The 21,634-nt window shown below is 47.4% G+C and overlaps 1 protein-coding gene across 1 annotated transcript in view; it reads right to left on the bottom strand.

The window, feature by feature from the left end:
* The window catches only part of FBN3 (fibrillin 3), a 215,551-nt gene that overhangs the window by 137,971 nt on the left and 55,946 nt on the right, over positions 1-21,634 (bottom strand). The window contains exons 7-8 of the mRNA XM_077331715.1: positions 3,968-4,165; positions 2,653-2,778 (exon numbers count right to left, since the gene is read on the bottom strand). Of these exons, the coding sequence (XP_077187830.1) occupies positions 2,653-2,778; positions 3,968-4,165 (324 nt within the window). The remainder of the gene's footprint in view (positions 1-2,652; positions 2,779-3,967; positions 4,166-21,634) is intronic.

Genomic DNA, 21,634 nt, shown 5'->3' with positions numbered 1-21,634 from the left:
TAACATCAAGAGCCTCTTGTGGCGCAGAGTGGTAAAGCATCCGTCTGAAAACTTTGCCCATGAGGCTGGGAGTTCAATCCCAGCAGCCGGCTCAAGGTTGACATGACTCGGTGCTTGCACAGGGGATATCTTTACCTTTACCTTATATTAACATCACTACCTTGAACAGAGCTAGGTAGCAAATAGGAAGCCAGTGCAGGTTTAGCCAGAGCTACTGCAGTTCCAGATGTGAAAGGACTGGATATGGGTTCGAAGTCATATGAACCCCAAACCTGGGTCCCCGAGCCAATGGACATCTGTGCTAAGAGAGGGTCCTGGTTTCTCAGTTCCAGAATTTCTCCTCATTGCCTTCCTTTGCGGGGCATAATTCCTAAGCAGGCCCCACTTTGGTTCCCACTGTGGCCATGATCAGAAGCCATAGGCTGCCCCTTGTCGGATCTGAACAAAAGCCTTCTCTCTTGCCATCTAAAACCTTGCCTGCAGCCAACAAAAACACGAGCCAGCATTCTCTTTCTACTACCATAAGGAACCAAACCACAAGTGCTAACCCAGGAACATATCCCTTCTGGAAGACAAGCTGTGGTCAAGATTGGTGCAACAGCTGGCCGAAGCACAACACAGCGGCAAATGGGTGAGACATACCTGTGCCCTGAAGGACTCACAGTCCATCTAGTTTGTGCAGTGGTCAACTGGATGCCTATGGAAGGCCAATAAACAGGGCTCACAGCCTCTCCTGTGGCTGACCTCAAGCAACTGGCATCCAGAGATATACTGAGGACATTTCCGCACCCGTTAAACGTAGTGTTATGTTTGCTAAAGGAAGTCGCTATATTCTGGCCCCTCCACATGACGTCGCCAACATCCAGCTACACCCTCCATTTTAAAATGCGAGCTGGGGAATCGCCAAGCTAAAAAGTGATTCAAGTGGGTAGCCATGTTGGTTTGAAGCAGCACAACGAAACAAAATCAGAGTCTAGTGGCATCTTTAAGATCAACAAAGATTTATTCAAGGTGTGAGCTTTCGACTGAGGAAGAGTGCTTGCACTCGAAAGCTCACCCCTTGAATAAATCTTTGTTGGTCTTAAAGGTGCCACTGGACTCTGATTTTGTTTTGTTGTTCAACCTGAAAAGTTGTTCAACCAGCAGGCAACCAGCAGAAGGAAGTTATGGAGGTTCAAACGGGCTAAAGGCGCCTGCCTCTTCCCACGCTCGCATCCGCCTCCATCTCCCTTGTTCCTGGGGATGGGGATTTCTTGTTAAAAAGGTCTAACTTCCTGGAGCAATGAATAGGTGCACATATGTGCAGGCAATGCCAGAAATAAGAGAATATTTTTTTCCAAGTTGTAACACAAAGCGTGCCTCTCCAAAGCTTTCTCCCCAAAAAATCAGAAACTAGATTAATTTTTAAAAGTATCACTCGTGATCTCATAATGGGTGGCATTCAAAAGCACTATGCATCTATGATTCCATGCATAGGAATTTCGACGGAGAAGTAAAATAAAAAAAAATTTAGCAGACATCACGGGTCCTTTAAAACATGGAGAAAGTGGATTGGTTGCTTGCATTGATTGACAGGTGGAACCATGACGTGTATAAGGTGTGTTGCTCTCTTCCGCGATTTCCAACAGTAGATGTGGCGGTTGAGATGCGTGAAAAGGTGGCAGACAAAGATGAGATGGCAGAAAAGGTTTAGTTGGCCTAGGAAGCACGATAAAATTTTGCGCTTTGCCATTCAGCTGGCATAATGCTATGTGCGGAAATTGCCTGAAAATGGAGGTTCTGCTAATAGCCAGTTGATGCTAAACTCTCCGGGACTGTTATGCGAGCTGTGTTGAGGAAGGAAGTCAGTTTAGACATAATGGTTAATAGCCATTCATAAAACTACCCTTTATGAAACTGGTTGGGCCCCCGTGTGACCAAGACATTAGCAATATCGTTCAACTTTGCACTTTTAAAAGGCCGACTTCAGGCACAGTTCTGAATCACTTTCTCACTTGCCCTGGAGCAAAGGAATCCCCAGAAAAACAGATTTCACCTTTCCAAGAGGGGTCTAAATCGTGGCTGCCCAATGTGAAAATGCCCGCCATTTTGAGTCATTTGGGCATGCCCCTTTCCTCGTCAGCGACCTCCCTCCCACCTTGCTCCTCCTCCTTCTCTCTATTCCGACAAATCTCTTTTTAAAAGAGGGATGATCATGTTACAATGCGGTTCCTCAGTTTTTAAAAAAGTCTTCTACTCTTGCACAACAGTGTTAGAATGTTATAACGTTATAACCCTAGTTTAAAAAAAAAATACATTCAAGAAAATTTGGAAGGGAGGGTGAACAAAGGTGCAGAATGGTGGAATTAAGGGTCACAAAGAAAACCATTATGGAAAAAACACATTTTTGGAAAGGGGAAGGGAGCAAAGCATGATGGGAAGCTGCCTCCGTCAGACTCAGTGTGGAAAGCATGTTGCAAAGTTCAGCCTGGGAAATGAAGGGAGGAAAGCCCAAATGCGGAAAGGCTCACAGCATCCAAAGGAAATCCAAAGTGAGGCTAAAAGAAGTTACGTCTCCTAATGTGGAAGCTGCCCAAGCCCTGCCCGCCCACACACCCGCTCACATTGTCCCCCCAACAACCCTGTCGTGCTTCCTTTTCCAGTCTGCCTCACCTTCACATTTGTGGCTGGTCTCACTCTGCTTGTGGCCTGCCGGACATTTGCACTCGTAGGATCCCACCGTGTTGAGGCAGTTCCCTCCTTGGCACAAGCCTGGGATCGCCTGGCATTCGTCCACATCTGTCCGGGGTCAGAAAGTGAGTTAAGACAACTGAACATAATTACAGTAACACCTCTCTAGAGAATCTGCCCGAGGCGCCTAACAAACCAAAATATGAGAAAACTTAGAGAAAACCAGTCAAAAATTACTGAACCATTCAAAATAAACCATGAAAATAATGGTAAGAGTTAAAAGTTAATTAAAAAGCTGGGTATAATCATATCGTTGGAAGGGACCTCCAAGGTCATCGAATACAACCCCCTGCAAAATGCAGGAAAATCACAACTCCCTGTTGGTGATTGCCATTTCCTTGGGCATGCAAGGACCACAAGAGCAAACCGCTGACACAATCCCTTCTGCCCACCCACTCACCGTCTGCCTAAAATTTCCCGCATAGTTTTGTGAGTCAGAGCTCTCTTCATTAGGTGCATGGAACAGGCATTTATCGAGGGTTAAATTCAGGCCAGTCTGGCCTGGAAGAAATTTGCTTCCTGATCCCAAAGTGGCGATCGGCATTTCCTTGGGCGTGCAAGAAAGGGCCACAAGAGTCAAGTAAAAAGAAATCTTTTGGCCTCTTTATCTAAGAAAAGGTTGCCTATGATAAAATTAAGTTTTTACATAGAGTTTTGCCCTAAAACCAGAGTGTCCCTCCTAATGTCACTGACATCTCTACATCACTTCCAGATGATGATGATGATGATGTTGATGATCTATTAGACTTATATCCCACCACTTTCCAAAGATTCACAGCAGCTGACAACAGAATCCTTGCTTCCCCCCCCCCCCCCCCCCAGTTTTCTTCCCTCTATGCTCTTGGTTAGTCACTTCCCCCTTCCCCAGCTTCTTGCTTGGTTTTTTTTTAGGGGAAGGAGGATTTCCCCAGGATTTTCAGCCATCTGAAGCAGGGAGAGAGGTGCCAAACTGGAGTATTCCCAGGCCCCAAGAGGGTAATGGTAACTCTACACAGTAATTTGTTCCTCTAGAAAATAAATATTGGATCATTTTGAAAACTAGCATCACAGATGGTCGGTTTTGGGAAAGACCTTCAAGGCCTTCAAGAGGAACTAAACCGTGGAGAACCACTGCCAGTGGCATGAGGCCCTGACAGGCTAAGCATGCCAAGGGTCCGACTCAGAGCAAGAGAAGCTCCACGTCTGAGATAGGCCAGCTCTAGACACGGGCTGGAGCCCAAGAAAGGGTTGGCCTTACCTTGACACGCTCCTGTGCGGATGTTGGGGATGAAGCCCCGGCGGCACGGGTGGGGCTGGGCGGGGCACATCTCGCAAGGGTGGCCCCAAGCCCGCCCGATGGTAGCACAGCACATGGTCTTGGTGCAGACGATGCCGCTCAGTTGGCCCTGGCACATCTGGTTGCTGACCTGGCTGAAGCAGGGCCCGGTGCGGTAATCTAGGAGAGGAAGAAGGCCAAAGACAGAGTCAACGGAGGCTACGAGCTCCCTCCCCAACACACATGATTTTTTAATGCAGAAGAATGAAAGTCAACATAAAAAAAACATTGTTTTAAGAAGAAGAGTTGATTTTTATTTACCCCACTTTTTACTACCCAAAGGAGATTACAATTGTCTTCTCTTTCTGTCCCCACAACAGACTCCCTGCAAGGTAGGTGGGGCTGAGAGAGCTCTAAGAGAACTGTGACTGGCCCATGGTCACTCAGCTGGCTGCATGTGGAGGAAGAGTGGAGAATCGAACCTGGTTCTACAGGTTAGAGCAGGGGTAGTCAAACTGCGGCCCTCCAGATGTCCATGGACTACAATTCCCAGGAGCCCCTGCCAGCATTCGCTGGCAGGGGCTCCTGGGAATTGTAGTCCATGGACATCTGGAGGGCCGCAGTTTGACTACCCCTGGGTTAGAGGCTGCCAATCTTACCCTCAATACCAAGCTGACTTTTGTGAGAGGCAGAAGGGGTCTGAAAGAAGCATTGAGTTGTATCCCATGTATCCATTGTGCTTTATAAAAAACAAAAATTCATTTTTATTTTTCTATTTTTATTAATATTAATACTATTAATATTGATACTAAAACTTAAATTAATAATAACATTCGTATACTGTGGCTCAGGGCGGTCAACATCATAATACACTAGGTAATACGTACAATACAAAAATGAGCACTATCTTAAAGATTAATCATTTCAAATTATCAGCAATGACCATGGCCATTAAAACATCCAAACCAGACTTTAAATTCCTGCTCGTTCCAGCTGTTCCCACTGGGGATTTTGGTAGAAGTTGGGGGGGGGGGCCGGAGGGCCCAATGGATGTTTAGAGCTCAAATCACATCAATTAAAACAGGCACTAAAAGAAGGTTCTCAGGAACTGGGGAAACTTACTAGTCATGGGGAGGGAAGATGCGGGAAGTAAACGCGACATGCTGATGTCACCCAGAAGTGAGGCAAGCACGCTAGTTCCACAGGTTGGTGACATTCTGGTTTGAGGGCAAAACTCTATGGTAAGAAGCTAAATCTAGCATAGAGTTTTTGCTCAAAAGCCAGAACGTCGCCCCATTAGATCCTTGGGCCAAAGAACACGGAGGCACTGGGATCTTTCAGCTTTTTACTGGTGACAGTACAGAGTACAGAGACAGTAGCAGACTATACTGAGGTCCAGTCCGCACGACTTCAAAGTAGCAGAAGGCTTGCAAATTGTAAACGCTACTAATTTGCAGTTCCGCAAGACATCGCACACAATCTGCCACACTCCTGAAACAGTCCTGCAAAAAGCGATTCGTTGTAGTGCTTAAAGGGAAATCGGGAAAAGTGGATTCACCCGCCGAAAAGTGCTACACTCTTGCAAACAATCTGCAACACTAGTGAAAAAGACCTGTGCGTTCCCATTGTTGCGGTTCCAGCAAAGTCTCTCCCCCTGGCTCTCTCCTCCGAACTTCCGGCGAAGCAATCGCCATTTTTTTTTCTTGGAGCGAGCAGAAAGCAATGAACCAACGAGCCTTCATCCACCCAATGGGGCTTCACCGGCTACAGTCCCTCCACAGAAGTGCTTTAAAGCCCCCCTAAGTCCCCAAGCACAACACAACCCTGTTTGCCAGTTCCCTTAATTTTTGGCCGAAAATCACGCCCATGCAGGGGGGGGGTTCTTTTCACTTGGGGGAGCATGGCAACAATGAATCGCCAGCTCACACGCCAGCTGCCAGCTAGATGGGTCTGTTTGTTAGAGAGAATCAAGGCATATTCGTTGCAACGTGTGTGTGTTTTTTTTAACTTTTCTTAAAGGGAAAGGGGCTTTCCTGGGGCATGATAACAACCACGCATTGGCTGTACGTTTGATTGATGGCCAGGGGCAGGACAAAGCACAGAAAAAATCGCTTCCTGTCTAGCGATTTTAGCGAGACCGGAAACCTGTGGGAAACGAATGAAACGCTACTGGATTCCACTAAAAAAGCAGGTACGCGTAACGCCGAGATTGCACTTTTAAAAATAGCGTTTCCGCTTTGCGAAACCAGTTGGCAACATTGGTCCTTGTGCGGAAACACCCTGAGAAACCTCCTAAACACCCCCCCTTCCCCACTATATACAAATATAGAACAATAGACCTACCCTTGGCCATGAGTGATTGGACAAGCCGAACCGTCAGGCTGCAGCTGCAGGATATGAATCTACTGGCTCCCTCAGGTGGTTCAGTGTGGCTCAGGATCTCGATCCTGCCTCAGACCTCAAGCTCGGTCCCTGGCAGTACTATGTACACAATGTCAGTTCTGGGCGAGGTTGGTACATCTCATTAATTGTCGGCACATCTCCCCGTTCCTGGAATGTGACCCCCCCCCCCACAATCCTCCGCCAGTAGCTACGAGGAACTGGACAAATCTAGAGGAATTAAGCCACCACCAACACTTTATTTAGGGCAGGGGTAGTCAAACTGCGGCCCTCCAGATGTCCATGAACTACAATTCCCAGAAGCCCCTGCCAGCATTTGCTGGCAGGGGCTCCTGGGAATTGTAGTCCATGGACATCTGGAGGGCCGCAGTTTGACTACCCCTGATTTAGGGGAACTAAACCTGGTTCTCCAGATCAGTCTGTTGCTTTTGACCCACTCTGGCTTTGACTCCTACCCTGGAACATTTTATTTACGCCCTGAATAAATCTTTGTTGGTCTTAAAGGTGCTACTGGACTCTGATTTTATTGTGCTCCTTCAGACCAGCACGGCTACCCATTTGAACCTGAACATTTTATGGGCCTTCAAGCGGTTGCTGGACTCAAATTCTGTCCTTCCGGCTAGCCACCTGAACCTCATTTGAGGGTTTCATTTAAAATCCCAACAAAACACACCTGAGGGTCAAATTGCCTTTGGGGCAGCTGACTCCAAAGCAAAATTAGCTCTCTAACCCAGTCTGGCTGGTTTTTATGTTCCGGTCTGTTAGCAATTCCAGCGGGGGCTGGGCTCTACATGGTGTCATCCCCTGCTGGAACAATTTTTCGTGCGGCGTCTCAGTGATCTTTGTTAAAAATTGGAGGAAGGCCAGGAAAAGCAACACACTGCAAAAGCACCCTGGAAAAGATCAGCTTCCCTTCCAAACAGGGGTGCCAGCCTCCAGGCGGGACCTGGAGATCCCCTGGAATTATAGCTCATCTCCAGATTGCAGATAGCAAGTCCCCTGGGAGAAAATAGATCCTCCACCCTCTCTGATCTCCAGAATCCATCCCTGGCCAGTGGCCTTTTTTTCTTTTTTTTCCAGGTAGCTTTTGGCTGTCAGTGGAAAATTTGGGATAAGGTTACCAGCTCCAGGACTGAAAACTCCCAGAGATTTGGGGATGGAGCTTAGGGAGGGCAGGAACTTCACTGGGGTACAGTCATGGAACCCTAGAGTGGGAAGGGGCCACAGGGGCCATCTAGTCCAACCCCCTGCTCAGGGCAGGATGAGCCTCAAGCATCCAGGACAAGTCTCTGGTCAGCCACTCCCTACCTCCTTAGGCAGCCCATTCCACGGCTGAACTAGACTCCTAGAATCCTGGAGTGGGAAGGGGCCACAGAGGCCATCTAGTCCAACCCCCTGCTCAGTGCAGGATCAGTCTCAAGCATCCAGGAGAAGGATCTGTCCAGCTGCTGCTTGAGATGCCAGTAAGGGGGAGCTCCCCATCTCCTGAGGCAGCCCATTCCATACTATACCAGAATTTTTCCTGATAGCTAGCTGGTACCATCCTACACATAGTTTAAAGTCATTTCTGCTGGTCCTCTTGCCAGCAAGAACCAGTCCCTGCCCTCCTCCAAGGAACAGCCTTTCAGATCCTTCCAAAGAGCCACCCTGTCCCCACTCAGCCTCCTATTTTCTAGGCTGAACATTCCTAAGTCCCTCAGCCTATCATCCCAGTGCTTGGTCCCCAGGCCCTAGATCCTCTTTGTGGCTCTCCTCTACACCCTCTCAATTTTGTCCACGTCCTTTTTGAAGTGAGGCCTCCAGAACTGCATGCAGTATCCAGGTTTGGACTGACCAATGTGATATATAGCAGGCCTAGGACCGCTTGTAGAGCCTCTTGTGGCGCAGAGTGGTAAGGCAGCCTTCTGAAAGCTATGCCCATGAGGCTGGGAGTTCAATCCCAGCAGCCAGCTCGAGGTTGACTCAGCCTTCCATCTTTCTGAGGTCGGTAAAATGAGTACCCAGCTTGCTGGGGGGTAAACGGTAATGACTGGGGAAGGCACTGGCAAACCACCCCGTATTGAGTCTGCCATGAAAACGCTAGAGGCCGTCACCCCAAGGGTCAGACATGACCCGGTGCTTGCACAGGGGATACCTTTACCTTTAGGACCTCTTGTGATTTCGATGTGACGCCTCTGTTGGTGCAGCTCAAGTCTGCGTTTGCGTTTTTAACTGCCGCATCGCACTGTCTGCTGCTCATATTTAGTTTACAGTCCACAAGTACCCTGTGACCTTGTCCACACACTCACCGCCACCGCAAAGGGTGTTTCCCTTCCAGTATGGATGCTTCTCAGGTTTGTGACCCAGGTGTAGATCTTGGCACTTATGTTTATTGAATTGCATCTTGGGCCCATTCTGCACTCCTTGCACAATGCACTTTCAGTGTGCCCTGGCAGATGGATTTTCCTGTGCGGAACAGCAAAATCTACTTCTAAAGTACACTGAAAGTGCATTACCCAATGTGTGCATTTGCTACCCTTCAAAGCAGTGGCTCTCAGCCTGAGGGGGTCAGGAAACCCTTTGGGGGTTGAACAACCCTTTCCCAGGGGTTGCGGCAGGGCAAGCGGCTTGGCCGGGGGAGGGGCGCCATCCACAACACCCTTGCGGGGTAGATTGAGATAGAGCAGCCTGTCTGGAAAAGTGGGAAAGAGCGAGAACGGCATGGTGGGACAATAGGCAGAACTGAGAAACCCCGGGGGGAAAAAAACAATCCTGAACCATGGATCTTCATGCCACGGGTCCGTTTCGGTTTAATTTCTGCGAAAGAACCCTTGCATCATTTTATCTGAGGAAGTGTATTGAAGGGTCGCGGCATTAGGAAGGCGGAGAACCACTGCTCCAAAGCATCCATTTTCTCCAAGGGAACTGATCTCTGTCATCTGGAGATGAGCTAGAATTCCGGGGGATCCCCAGGTACCACCTGGAGACTGGCACCCCGAGGCCAGGGGGGCCCACCCCCAAATATTCCCTGCTTGCACCCAACCAGTCCAGAGACTGCTCCCATATGCAGTCCAGGGCAAACACAGTGACAGAGAGGAGAGGGAAAGGAAGCAGCGGCAGCAGTAGAAGATATTCCAAGGAGGGGGGGTGTGGGGGGGGGGAGACAACAACCAAGAGTCGGGGCAGCTGCATGTTTCCTTTCTGGCCCTTGCTCTATTTCCACACCACTCAAACAAGGCCAGCTATCTTCTCCTGGGGATTTTCGAGTGATGGGAAACAGATTGTGGAGCACGGCTTGCTCGCATATTTTGCAACCTGGCAAAGCCTCTGCCGCTCATTACAGACCACTGACGGACCGAGCCTTCATGTGGGACTGGTTAGCCCGTTCCAAGAAAGCGGAATCTTTTCATAATGGAGAACAGTTGCATTTCCCCCACTGCGACGGCGGGCAGAACCATCAAGCGTAGTGGTGGGGAGGGGGCGGGGAGGGCTCTCCTTCTGCTTTTGGTCAGAGACGTTTCCTTTGTCGGGTTTTTCGGGACCCGATTCTACAGCAGACGGTCGAAGTCGGCTTTGGACAACGTGGAGCACTTCCTAAGGATCAAGGAGGCTTTAGGGGAAGCCCCAGACCGTTGGTGCTAGGGTTGCCAGCTCAGGGTTGGGAAAGACCAGGAGACTTTGAGGGGTGGAGCTGGGAGTAAGGGGGATTTGTGGTTGGGACAGGTTGTGCGCTCCAGCGAGCTTCAGCTGCTTTGGCATGGAGTGGAGGGGCGCAGAGCTCTAAACCTGCATGTGGGCACCAGCTGGCACACCACCACTGGCACTGCCCTTCCCCTCCATGCTGTGGCAATGATTGCTTCAGGCTCCAGTGATCGCCAAAGCAGCCGAAGTGCGCTGGAGTGCACAACCTTAGTGGGGATCCTTCAGTGGAGTGCTGTGGAGTCCCCCCTCCAAAGCAGCAGCAGCCCTTTCCTCCAGGGGAACTGATCTCTTTAGTCAGGAGAGGAGCTGTAATTCCGGGGGATCCTCAGGCCCCATCTGGAGGCTGGCAACCCTAGGGGGTGCAGGGAACTAGGATACACTCTCAAGGCTTCTGAGGTCCTTTCCCAGGCTACCTTGAGCCGGGTGCTGGGATTGAACTCCCAGCCTCATGGGCAGGATAGCAGATCTTTGTGTATTACAAGGACTAGTTGCTTTAAAAAGCTGTCTGGAATTCTCAGGCGCCACCAACAACAAATACTGATCTTATGCTTTTGAGCCAAGCTCTCTCTTCAGTCCTCAAGATAAAAATGACAACAATTCAGCAACTGGCTACCAATGGAAGCATTGTTGGGCCAATCCGTGGACTGTGTCCGCAGCTGAAAAACAATGTTGCAGCAGCAAACTCTTTGCACAAAAATCAGGTTCTTAAAGGAGCATATCCAAGTGCAATCCCTGTTTGTCACACAGTTTGGGAATCCTCAGAAAATGCAATTACTCCCCCTCCCTAGGAGGGAATTCGCAGTTATCCAATGAGGAAGCTTGAAATTTGAGTCTGCTTCCTCCTCCATTCCTGCCTCAAAAGATGACATATCAAATCTGCCTCGTATCTGCCTCACCACCTGCCTTCCTCCTGCCCTCCGTATTTTTTAAACAAATTTTTGAACATGATCAATCACGTTACAATGCAAATTTGCAGCAACAATAGCACTTGCTTTCTGGAGACTGTCCAGAAAGTTAAAAGTCAAAAACTTTACTTTCATAATTTAAGGTGCAACAGGGCATTTTGTAATCTTTGTGAAGAAAAACTGTTGTGTAATGGTGCACAATGCGCTTTGTCTTCATGGATGCATGAAGACTGGAACTCTGCAATTGTGTCGGTCAATGCACGGCTAGATCCTGACCGCAGGATCCAGTCGGTTTAAATCAAAACTGGCCTATAGTGTACACCGGCAAGAAGATCCCTTTGTTTGTGCATGCATGTAAGTTTGGTGGGATTCTTTGATTTATTTTTTGCCTCTTTGTAGTCACAATAAAGAGCTGAAATTAACTGCCAGTGTCCTGGTCTTTCAGCACATGGATCTAACAGCATCCCAGCCCCCAATACAGAAGAGCCTTCTGCCGTCCACATGTCGAAAAACCCCCCTGTGGAAGAAGCCTTTCTCTGCCACACAAAACCACTGCGCTCCACTTTTTTTTTTGTTATTTCTGTCCCGTGACATTTTGGAATCTTGCTTTGAGCCGCCTCTAGTCCTATTTCCAGAAGAAATATTTGAAATGCACTTAAATAGATTTTGGTGTTTTTGGCTACACGCGGCCTTTGGAAACATATACTGAAAAGCAGAAGGAAAATCTCATAAACCACATAAAACAGACAAAGCGCAACCTTCCCCCCATCCAGTCTAAAGGCATCTTAACATCCCGAGGAGGTGCAAATTCCGGGTACTGGAATTGTAAGAAACTGACCACAGACATGCTACTGAATTCTGCCGCCCCCATTGGTTCACCTTGAACCGCCCCCTTTTTTTGTTTTTCACTCCTCCCTTGTGCAAACCATCCTGTCTTTATTTTTACTCTTCCTCACACAATTCCCCTCCATACACACAAAATATTCTATTTGCATGTCAGTTGCTTTCTAAAGGAACATCATGTGCAGAAAAGGTACCCAAGTCAAGTAATTCCATTTTATGGAAGCCAACCTGAAGGACACAAATTCTAATCAAGAGGAAGAGTTATTTTTATACCCCGCTTTTCACTGCCAAAGGAGTCTCAGAGTGGCTTACAATTGCCTACCCTTCTTCTCCCCACAACAGACACCCTGTGAGGGAGGTGAGGCTGAGAGAGCTCTGACAGGACTGCTTTGTCAGAACAGGTTCTAACAAGGCTGTGACTGGCCTAAGGTCACCCAGCTGGCTGCATATGGAGGAGTGGGGAATCCAATCTGGCTCACCAGATTAATGCTTTTACCCAGGGGCTCATGGGAATTGTAGTTCATGGACATCTGGAGGGCCGCAGTTTGACTACCCTGACTACACCAACTGCATTAAGCTTTGGGGTTCTAGAAAGCCATTTGTCAGGCAGATGTTACACACATTTTAAAAGTGGAGGAGGAAAAAACAAAAACCCCTCCAGTTTCCCAGGCCAAGAACTTAAGCTCTCATCTTGCCGGCCTTTGATGGTATCAAGGGCTGATTCCGCACTTACTTTGTTTATTCTGTTGTGGATCCTGCTGAATACAGATCAGTTTGAACTCGGGTCTTCTTCTATCCCCCCCATTAAAACAGAAAAGTGTTCTGCACGTGATTAGGGAAGCTCAGAAGTGCAGCAGAAGCCTCTTTCGTTGTTTGTTGAAGGGGAGGGAGGATTGGAGACAGCACAGGAGGGGAAATAAATTCAAGAGGCATGTCTCTGCTGAGAGAAATTAGCATGTCTCTGCTTTAGTCATGCCAATTTTTCAAATATCGAGGGTTATATCCACTCCAGGATATTGCGGGGAAAAGGTAGGGTCATTCCGGATCAATCCTGCTTGTTGTGCAGGGAAAATTTAAATCGGCCAAAGTCAAAATGGAAATCACATTCAGTGGAGACGGCAGGGAATGAATCAACCTGGGATTGGAATAAAAGCTCTGTGCAGATTCAGTTCAGATCACTACCAGTCTAAAGTAGGTATGCCAGTCCCCAATTGGGACCTGGAGACCCCCTGGTTTTAATAACAACAACAACAACAACAACAACAATCTGTACACAGCCCGTGGCGCCACGGGCGCCACGGACTGAATAAAAGAGTAAGGGGTAGTGGGGAGGAGTTAGGGCGGGACCGGTCCGGGATAAAAACTCGGAGGGGCCAATCAGGAGCCATGGGACGGGAAGCCTTCTGTCGGCCACCGGAGCGGCCTGAGCCCTCCTAGCGCCCATTTTATTACTCTTTAAAATGGGCTTATAATCTAGTAATAATACTAATAATAAATTTCCCATCACTCCCAAGGCCAGCTTGTGGCGGATTACAAACGTCCGATAAAAATCCCATCAAAACCCCATCAAAAAGTGGACCACAAATCGCATTAACAGACACATGGCGGAATACCTCCAACTCCTCCCACCCCCCCATCCCTACCACTGGAGGGAAGGATCACAATAATGCTGTTTAACACCAGGGGGCCCCTGTCAATCTTCTCCACTGCCCCCCGTCCTCAACCAAAGACCTGGCGGAAGACCTCCATTTTGCAGCAGAACACTGACAGCTCCTGCAGGGCCTGCAGCTCACCCGAGAGCTCATTCCACCAGGTCAGGACCAGGACCGAGAAAGCCCTGGTCTTGGTTGAGGCCAGGCATGCTTCCCAGGGGCCAGTACATTGTCACCCACAGAACGTAGGGCTCTGCAGGGGGCATAGGGTGATAGGCAGTCCCTCAGATTCTTACGGCTCATCTCCAGCCGACAGAGATCAGTTCCCCTGGAGAAAATGCCTGCCTTGGAGGGTAGAATCTGTAGCATCACACTCCACTAAGGTCCCATCCCACCCACTCCTGGCAACACTCCTAACATCTCCAGGTCTTTCCCAGCCCAGAACTGGCAACCCTATCTAAACCCTATCTAAACCCTATCTTTGTTGTTAGCCCGATTTTAACAAAAGCAATACAGGGACTGCTCCAACCTGAGTGCAGTAAGTGCTATCATGCTCAGTTCAGAACATTCAAAACCCAACAACCTTTGAGGGATCTTGTGTTGAAAAAAGAGGGTGGGCAGAGTAAATAAGCAGCCTTGGCTAGCCCGATGCCAGCAGGTTTGTCTGAACAGTTAAACAAATCCCGCTAGCAGCCAGTTACTAAAACGTACTTATTTATGGCCCCACCCATTCATCTGTCTGCTTATCTGCCCACCTATTTATATACTGATCCACTCCCAAATCACCCTGAACTTCTAGGAGAATTTCAACATCTGTGTTCCGCAGGGCCTGCAAGACGGAGCTCTTCCGCCAGGTCTACGGTTGAGGCTGGGGCTGCCGTGGCACATCGACTGCTCTCCCCCGAGCTTCTTCTTGAACACTGTTGACCTCCTTCTCCTCCACCCCCCTTTTAGGAATGGGGAGGGGGTAGGAAGGGAATTTTGTTATTGTGCTGCCATGTTGTGATGGTTTTTAGTCTTTTAATGGGAATTTTGTAACCCGCCATGAGCCATTTGGGAATGGCAGGAAATAATAATAATAATAATAATAATAATAATAATAATAATAATAATAATAATAATAATAATAATAATAAATCTTTATATGCTACATACATATAAAGATTGATGCCCAGAATACGGGGAGCAATTTTTAAAATGCCGCCACCTCGTACATGTATTTGTATTTGTGTTTTATATCATTTTACTGTTTTGGGGTGATTTTATTGATACTGTTGTAAACCACCGCGAGCCAGTTTCTGGGAGTGGTGGTATAGAAATACAAATAAATAAAATAAAATTAAAAGGTTAAAACAAGTTAAAACAGCACAATCGCAGCTGTTTTAATTTTTTTTAACCTGTCGCTGTTTATTTAAATTAACTAGAAATGAAATTTTACCTGTTGTAATTGTGTACTTTTTATTTTTTGTACATTGCTCTGAGCCAGCTTGCTGGGAGGGAGGTCTAAAAATCCAGTAAACTAAACTAAAATGGGTCTGTCTGATATGACAGGGTTAGCAACCAGTTACTTAAATGGAATACAAAGGCAGTTTTTTAAAAAACCACACTGTTTGAGGGCTGTAGGTGTGAGATGACAGCACTTACATTCTGTGAAGTAGAGTCAAACAGTGGCATGTCTTATTTGAAACAAAAAAACAGCGCCCATCAAGGTCAAAATTTACCTTTATGTAAACAGGTAATTAAAAGTGTGTTAAAATAGCCCTTTATGAAATCCATGGGATCACTGAAGCCAGCGATTTCAGGCTATCGCTGACCAGGGCCGCCTACCTAGCATCGCAATCCCACCTTTGCTGCCAGAGTAAAATCCGTGGGTTCAGAGGTGGCCGTGGACACTGGGCATGGTTTGAGCTCTTTATTAGCACCCAGGCATGGTACAGAAAGGACCCCCCCCCAAGGTCACAACGGGGCCTATGTCGGGCCAGGGCCATCCAGGACCAAAAATGCTCCAGAAGAGACAAAAAATGCCCCAGGTGGCTCTGCCATGCTTCGCAGCACAGTGGAGCCAACTGGAGCATATTTTTTGTTTAGAAACATGGCATTGCACCTCATGTTCGAACACAAACAACAATGCTTCTGCCACCCTGCAGCGTGGCAGAACCCCGCCATCCCGGATCCCATGCGGGAGCACAAATTTGGGGCGGACAAGGTGCAACCGGCAAAATGTTCTTCCGGGTGGGAGCAGGAAGAAGGGGGGCAACCTGATCCAGAGCAAATGCCAGCCTATAGCCTAGCCCGATGACCATTGTGCGGTAAAGGTCCAAGGGAATTCTGACAAAATGGCCACCTCAAAATGGCTGCCACAAGAGGTTGAGCTGGCCACAAAATGATTGCCACAGCTTAACTTTAGTTAACACAAGTTAAATCCTCGTGCTGTGCTGGCAGCAGCTGCTAAAACGACATCTTAAAACATCTGTGCTGCCAATCAAATCTCCAACAGCAGCAGCAGCAGCAACAATAAATGACACAGAATGCCATAGGAAATGAACTGTGTGTGAACGAGACCTTTGGGTACTTGTGGATTGTAAGCTAAACATGAGCAGGCAGTGTGATGCAGCGGTAAAAAAGGCAAATGCCATTTTGGGCTGTATCAACAGGGGCATCACATCAAAATCACAAGATGTCATAGTCCCATTGTATACGGCACTGGTCAGACCACACCTGGAGTACTGTGTGCAGTTCTGGAGGCCTCACTTCAAGAAGGACGTAGATAAAATTGAAAGGGTACAGAGGAGAGCGATGAAGTTGATCTGGGGCCAAGGGACCAAGCCCTATGAAGATAGGTTGAGGGACTTGGGAATGTTCGGCCTGGAGAAAAGGAGATTGAGGGGTGACATGATAGCCCTCTTTAAGTATTTGAAAGGTTGTCATTTGGAGGAGGGCAGGATGCTGTTCCCATTGGCTGCAGAGGAATGGACACACAGCAATGGGTTTAAACTACAAGTACAATGATATAGGCTAGATATCAGGAAAAAGATTTTCACGGTCAGAGTAGTTCAGCAGTGGAATAGGCTGCCTGGTGGTGGTGAGCTCCCCCTCACTGGCAGGAGGTGAGCTCCCCCTCACTGGCAATCTTCAAGCAAAGGTTGGATACATACTTTTCTTGGATGCTTTAGGATGCTTTGGGCTGATCCTGCGTTGAGCAGGGGGTTGGACTAGATGGTCTGTATGGCCCCTTCCAACTCTATGATTCTATGATTCTATGATTCTATGATTCTATGATTCTATGATTCTATGATTCTATGATTCTATGATTCTATGATTCTATGATTCTATGATTCTATGATTCTATGATTCTATGAACGACGAGAAACTTCAGCAGTGTGAATGAGCAAAAGGGGTGTGGGCAGAGAGACAGAAAAAGAGTAAGAAGCAGAAAACATTTGTATATTCCTAAAAAGTCAAATGGCAGAATGTCATCAGATCATAGAATCATAGAATCATAGAGTTGTAAGTGACCTCATGGGTCATCTAGGCTAGGGATGCTAGTGTCCCAGGCGGAACCTCATGATCAATTCTATAACATTATACTTCACTGAGGTCTCTCCCCACCTCAAATCCCACCAACTCCCGGATCCACCCCCAAGGTGTCCAGGTATTTCCCAATTCAAAGCTGGCAAACCTGTGGATTCCTTGATTGAATCATAGAATAATAGAGTTGGAAGGGATCTCCTGGGTCACCTAGTCCAACCCCCTGCACTATGCAGGACACACACATCCCTATCACTCATCCACTATAACCTGCCACCCCCTTGAGCCTTCACAGAATCAGCCTCTCTGTCAGATGGCTCTCCAGCCTCTGTCAAAAATCTCCAAAGATGGGGAACCCACCACCTCCCGAGGAAGCCTGTTCCACTGAGGAACCGCTCTGACTGTCAGGAACTTCTTCCGGATGTTGAGATGGAATTTCTTCTGAATTAATTTCATGCCATTCATTCTGGTCTGTCCCTCTGGGGCAAGAGAGAACAATTCTGCTCCATCCTCCATATGGCACCCTTTTAAATATTTGAAGACAGAAAAAGAGTAAGACGCAGAAAAGATTTGTATATTTCTAAACAGTCAAATGGCAGAATGTCATCAGATCTCAGAAAGAGAAGCAGCCTACATCCTGATGGGTTAACAGCCTACATCCTGATGGGTTAAACACCACTTGGCACCTTTCTTGTCATTTAGGGCAGGGGTAGTCAACCTGTGGTCCTCCAGATGTCCATGGACTACAATTCCCATGAGCCCCTGCCAGCGTTTGCTGGCAGGGGCTCATGGGAATTGTAGTCCATGGACATCTGGAGGACCACAGGTTGACTACCCCTGATTTAGGGGATTAACTGGTAATCTTTAATTAGGGAAAGGAATTGACACCTGTCAATTAACCGAGAGTTTAAAGCAGGGGTAGTCAAACTGCGGCCCTCCAGATGTCCATGGACTACAATTCCCAGGAGCCCCCTGCCAGCATTCGCTGGCAGGGGGCTCCTGGGAATTGTAGTCCATGGACATCTGGAGGGCCGCAGTTTGACTACCCCTGCTTTAAAGGGTTGGTTGTAATGGGGGAACAAAGGGATTTCCATAGCCTCAGGAAACCTCCTTGAAATGTTGAGCCTCGGGGGGGGGAGGACATTTATATGGTAAGAAATATTATTTAACATTTAGGTTTTCATATATTTTGTAACTGAATTGGCCATGTATATATTTGAAAAGGCTTACTCTTAGCTCATGTATTTTTCTGTCGGAATACTTGAGGATGCTGAAACTCAACCAGCTCAAAAGTAGGTAAAGGTAAAGGTAAAGGTATCCCCTGTGCAAGCACTGGGTCATGTCTGACCCTTGGGGTGACGCCCTCCAACGTTTTCATGGCAGACTCAATACGGGGTGGTTTGCCAGTGCCTTCCCCAGTCATTACCCCCAGCAAGCTGGGTACTCATTTTACCGACCTCGGAAGGATGGAAGGCTGAGTCAACCTTGAGCCGGCTGCTGGGATTGAACTCCCAGCCTCATGGGCAGACAGCTTCAGAGAGCATTTCTGCTGCCTTACCACCCTGCACCACAAGAGGCTCTTCAAAAGTAGGTAGGTGGAAGTTATGTACTTTGTTTGAAATCATTTTACATTTGTAAAAAAATATATAGTAATTTATTGTGATAATTATCTTGTCGATCCTACCACTGAAGAAGACTGAAATTTTGAAAATGGGAATTTGAAAAAAAAAAAAATTGTATCACCGGAACCCATTTTGGATCAAGATTTGTGTTTATAATTTCTACAATTAAGATATGAAGAGATTATCTATGAAGGATTAAGTCCAAATAAAAACAAGAAAATATTGAGAAAGCCAATGGGTCAAATTTTTCTTATTTTTAACTTACAACCCAGGCATGTTTCAAGAAGAAAATAAGGAAACAACAAACACATATAAGGTTGGGGGAACAGTGAGATCCAGGTGGGACCTTTGGATCCCCTGAAATCACAGCTCATGTCCAGACTACAGAGGTCACATCCCCTGGAAAAAATGGCTACTCTGGAGGGCAGACTCCAAGGGCCAACTGAGACCTCTGTCCTCTCTGGGCTTGATCACCAAACCTCCAGGAATTTTCTTAGTAACCCAACCCCCTTCCCCCCATCACCATTGGTGGCCAAAGGGGACCTAGCAAGATAAACGGACAGGAAAAGTGGAGAAGTAGATTATGAGGAATCAACTAGAGACGACTCAGGCTTCCATGATCCCCAAAGCGGCTGAAGCGTGCCAAAGCACTCAATCTTCAGCACTGCTTCTATTCATTGGGACGGTAGGTGAACATAATATTCCAAGTGTTGGCTATCTCACAAAAGAGAATATCTCAACACTGGAGCAAAAAGAGAGAGTGAGACAGAGAGAGAGTGAGACAGAGAGACAAAGAGACAGAGAGAATGAATTTGTGTGAGCAGGAAAATATGGACAAAAATAGCTTTTCGTACTGAGGTTCCAAGCAAGCTAAGGGAAGGGCGCCAATGGCATCTACAAGGCTGAAATCTGGAGGCCAAAGCGGGCTGGCCGTGGTCCAGGCCACATCTGGGCCTGATTTGAATGGGTCAGATGATTCAAGATTTAATGATGCTCTAATCAAACTTTATTAAGGCTCTGGGAAGTGAGCCTTTCCCCCTCTCCTTGGCCCAATGGGGACCGGGCGCCAGCCTCAGGTATGTTGCTGGCAGATCCTGCCTCCCGCCAGCTGTGGAAAGGGAATCAGAGCCGTCCCAGGCAGCGGTGATTCAGGCAGCAGCTTTTATGGCTCCTTGCAAAAGGGCCTGTCCACTTCAAGTCAATAGCTACAGATTCTTCCAAACCTCCCCCCTGTCCCAGGTTTTGCAGTCCTCAAGTGCTCCACTGGCCCGGATGGATTTTGGACCTGGGAAACCCAAATTCCAGTCCCTGCTGAAGCTGTGGAAATGCAGCCCTCTTTCGTGGAGTTCCCGGGGAGAAATGTCGTCTGGCCAATGATGGGCACATGGAATGTAACAAACAATATTTTTTAAAACAAAGTCCAGCTCCCTCTTTTTTTAAAAAAACAATTCTTTTTGGAATTTTGCTGTTGAACAACCGCTGTTGCTCCAGACCAGGGTTCTTTTGTTTCCAATGTGAAACACATTTTTCAGCCTCCCTTTCCAACTGACTGGGACAAAATCCTCCGGCATCAGACCCCCGAGCAACTCCATCTTGAGATGGAAGCATGAGCACATGTTCCTGATTTTGCATCAGATTTATTTATATAGTTGTCACGAGTTTCCTTTTCCTTTTCATGGCCATTTGGGTAGATTGATCTTTAACGGCGCACGCCCCTTGGGTGTGTGTTTTTAGATGGACTTGATGCAATTATTCAGACATACAACTACGGTCATTTCTGCACGCACTGTATACATAGTGCTGACATTAACCATGGAAAAAAGGTGCACGTTTTGTGGAGAAAACGTTGCAAGACTAACAATTTCTGGGTTCTAGTCACACTAAGGAGAAGCAAAATCAAACAAGGGTCTTTCCCAGTTGAAAACGACAAGAATGGGGCAATTCAGAATCCTCTTTATCGACAAATCACCATATCTGTAAATTCAGGAACAGGAAAATCTAGAACCAAACTTCAGTTAGTGACCCTGAGCTTTCTGAAGCAGCCATTTGTCCCAACGGAACTGGACTGCACTCTGGTGTGTGCGGTGGGGGAATCATGAGCCACAATTAAGTTTCCTGGTTTATTTCCTCAGGGGAGAAGGAGAGTCAAGCTAATTCACGCCATAGTAATCCCCATTAGGGATGTGTGATTCACCTTAGATAAGCCTGAAAAAAAAACTTGAATAAATGCCAATTCGGGTTGGAGGGGGGGGGGCTTATCTGAACTGAATCACAAACCTTGTTAGTTTAAATCGGCCGGATCAGAAAAGCCCGAATTAATTTGGGAGACTCGGCTGATTCGGCCAGCCATTTCAGCTGAACAGCCAAAATGTGGTGGATTGATTCAATCAGATCAGATAATATGGGATGAAATTAATTCAAAAGAAATTCTGTCTAAACATCCGGAAGAAGTTCCTGACAGTCAGAGCGGTTCCTCAGTGGAACAGGCTTCCTCGGGAGGTGGTGGGTTCTCCATCTTTGGAGATTTTTAAGCAGAGCCATCTGACGGAGAGGCTGATTCTGGGAAGGCTCAAGGGGGTGGCAGGTGACAGGGGATGAGCGATTGAGATGCGAGTGTCCCGCACAGTGCAGGGGGTTGGACTAGATGACCCAGGAGGTCCCTTCCAACTCTATTATTCTATGATTCAGTCAAGGAATCCACAGGTTTGCCAGCTTTGAATTGGGAGATACCTGGACACCTTGGGGGTGGATCCGGGAGTTGGTGAGATTTGAGGTGGGGAGAGACCTCAGTGAAGTATAATGTTATAGAATTGTTCATGAGGTTCCGCCTGGGACACTAGCATCCCTAGCCTTCGGCGTTCAAGATCTGAGAAAGGCTATTCACAATAGGAAGTTCTGAAGAGCATTCATTCACAGGGCCCCCCATGAGCCAGAAGTGACTTGACAGTACTTAATACAAACACACACAGCAGGAGAATCAGATTGTATATTTTCCTAACTTATTTTTTGTGGCCAGGC

This window comes from Paroedura picta, chromosome 4 (genome assembly GCF_049243985.1).
Source record: "Paroedura picta isolate Pp20150507F chromosome 4, Ppicta_v3.0, whole genome shotgun sequence".
Taxonomy (NCBI): Eukaryota; Metazoa; Chordata; class Lepidosauria; order Squamata; family Gekkonidae; genus Paroedura; species Paroedura picta.
Note: the sequence above shows the minus strand (reverse complement) of the source record. Positions and strands in the feature narration are given on the sequence as shown.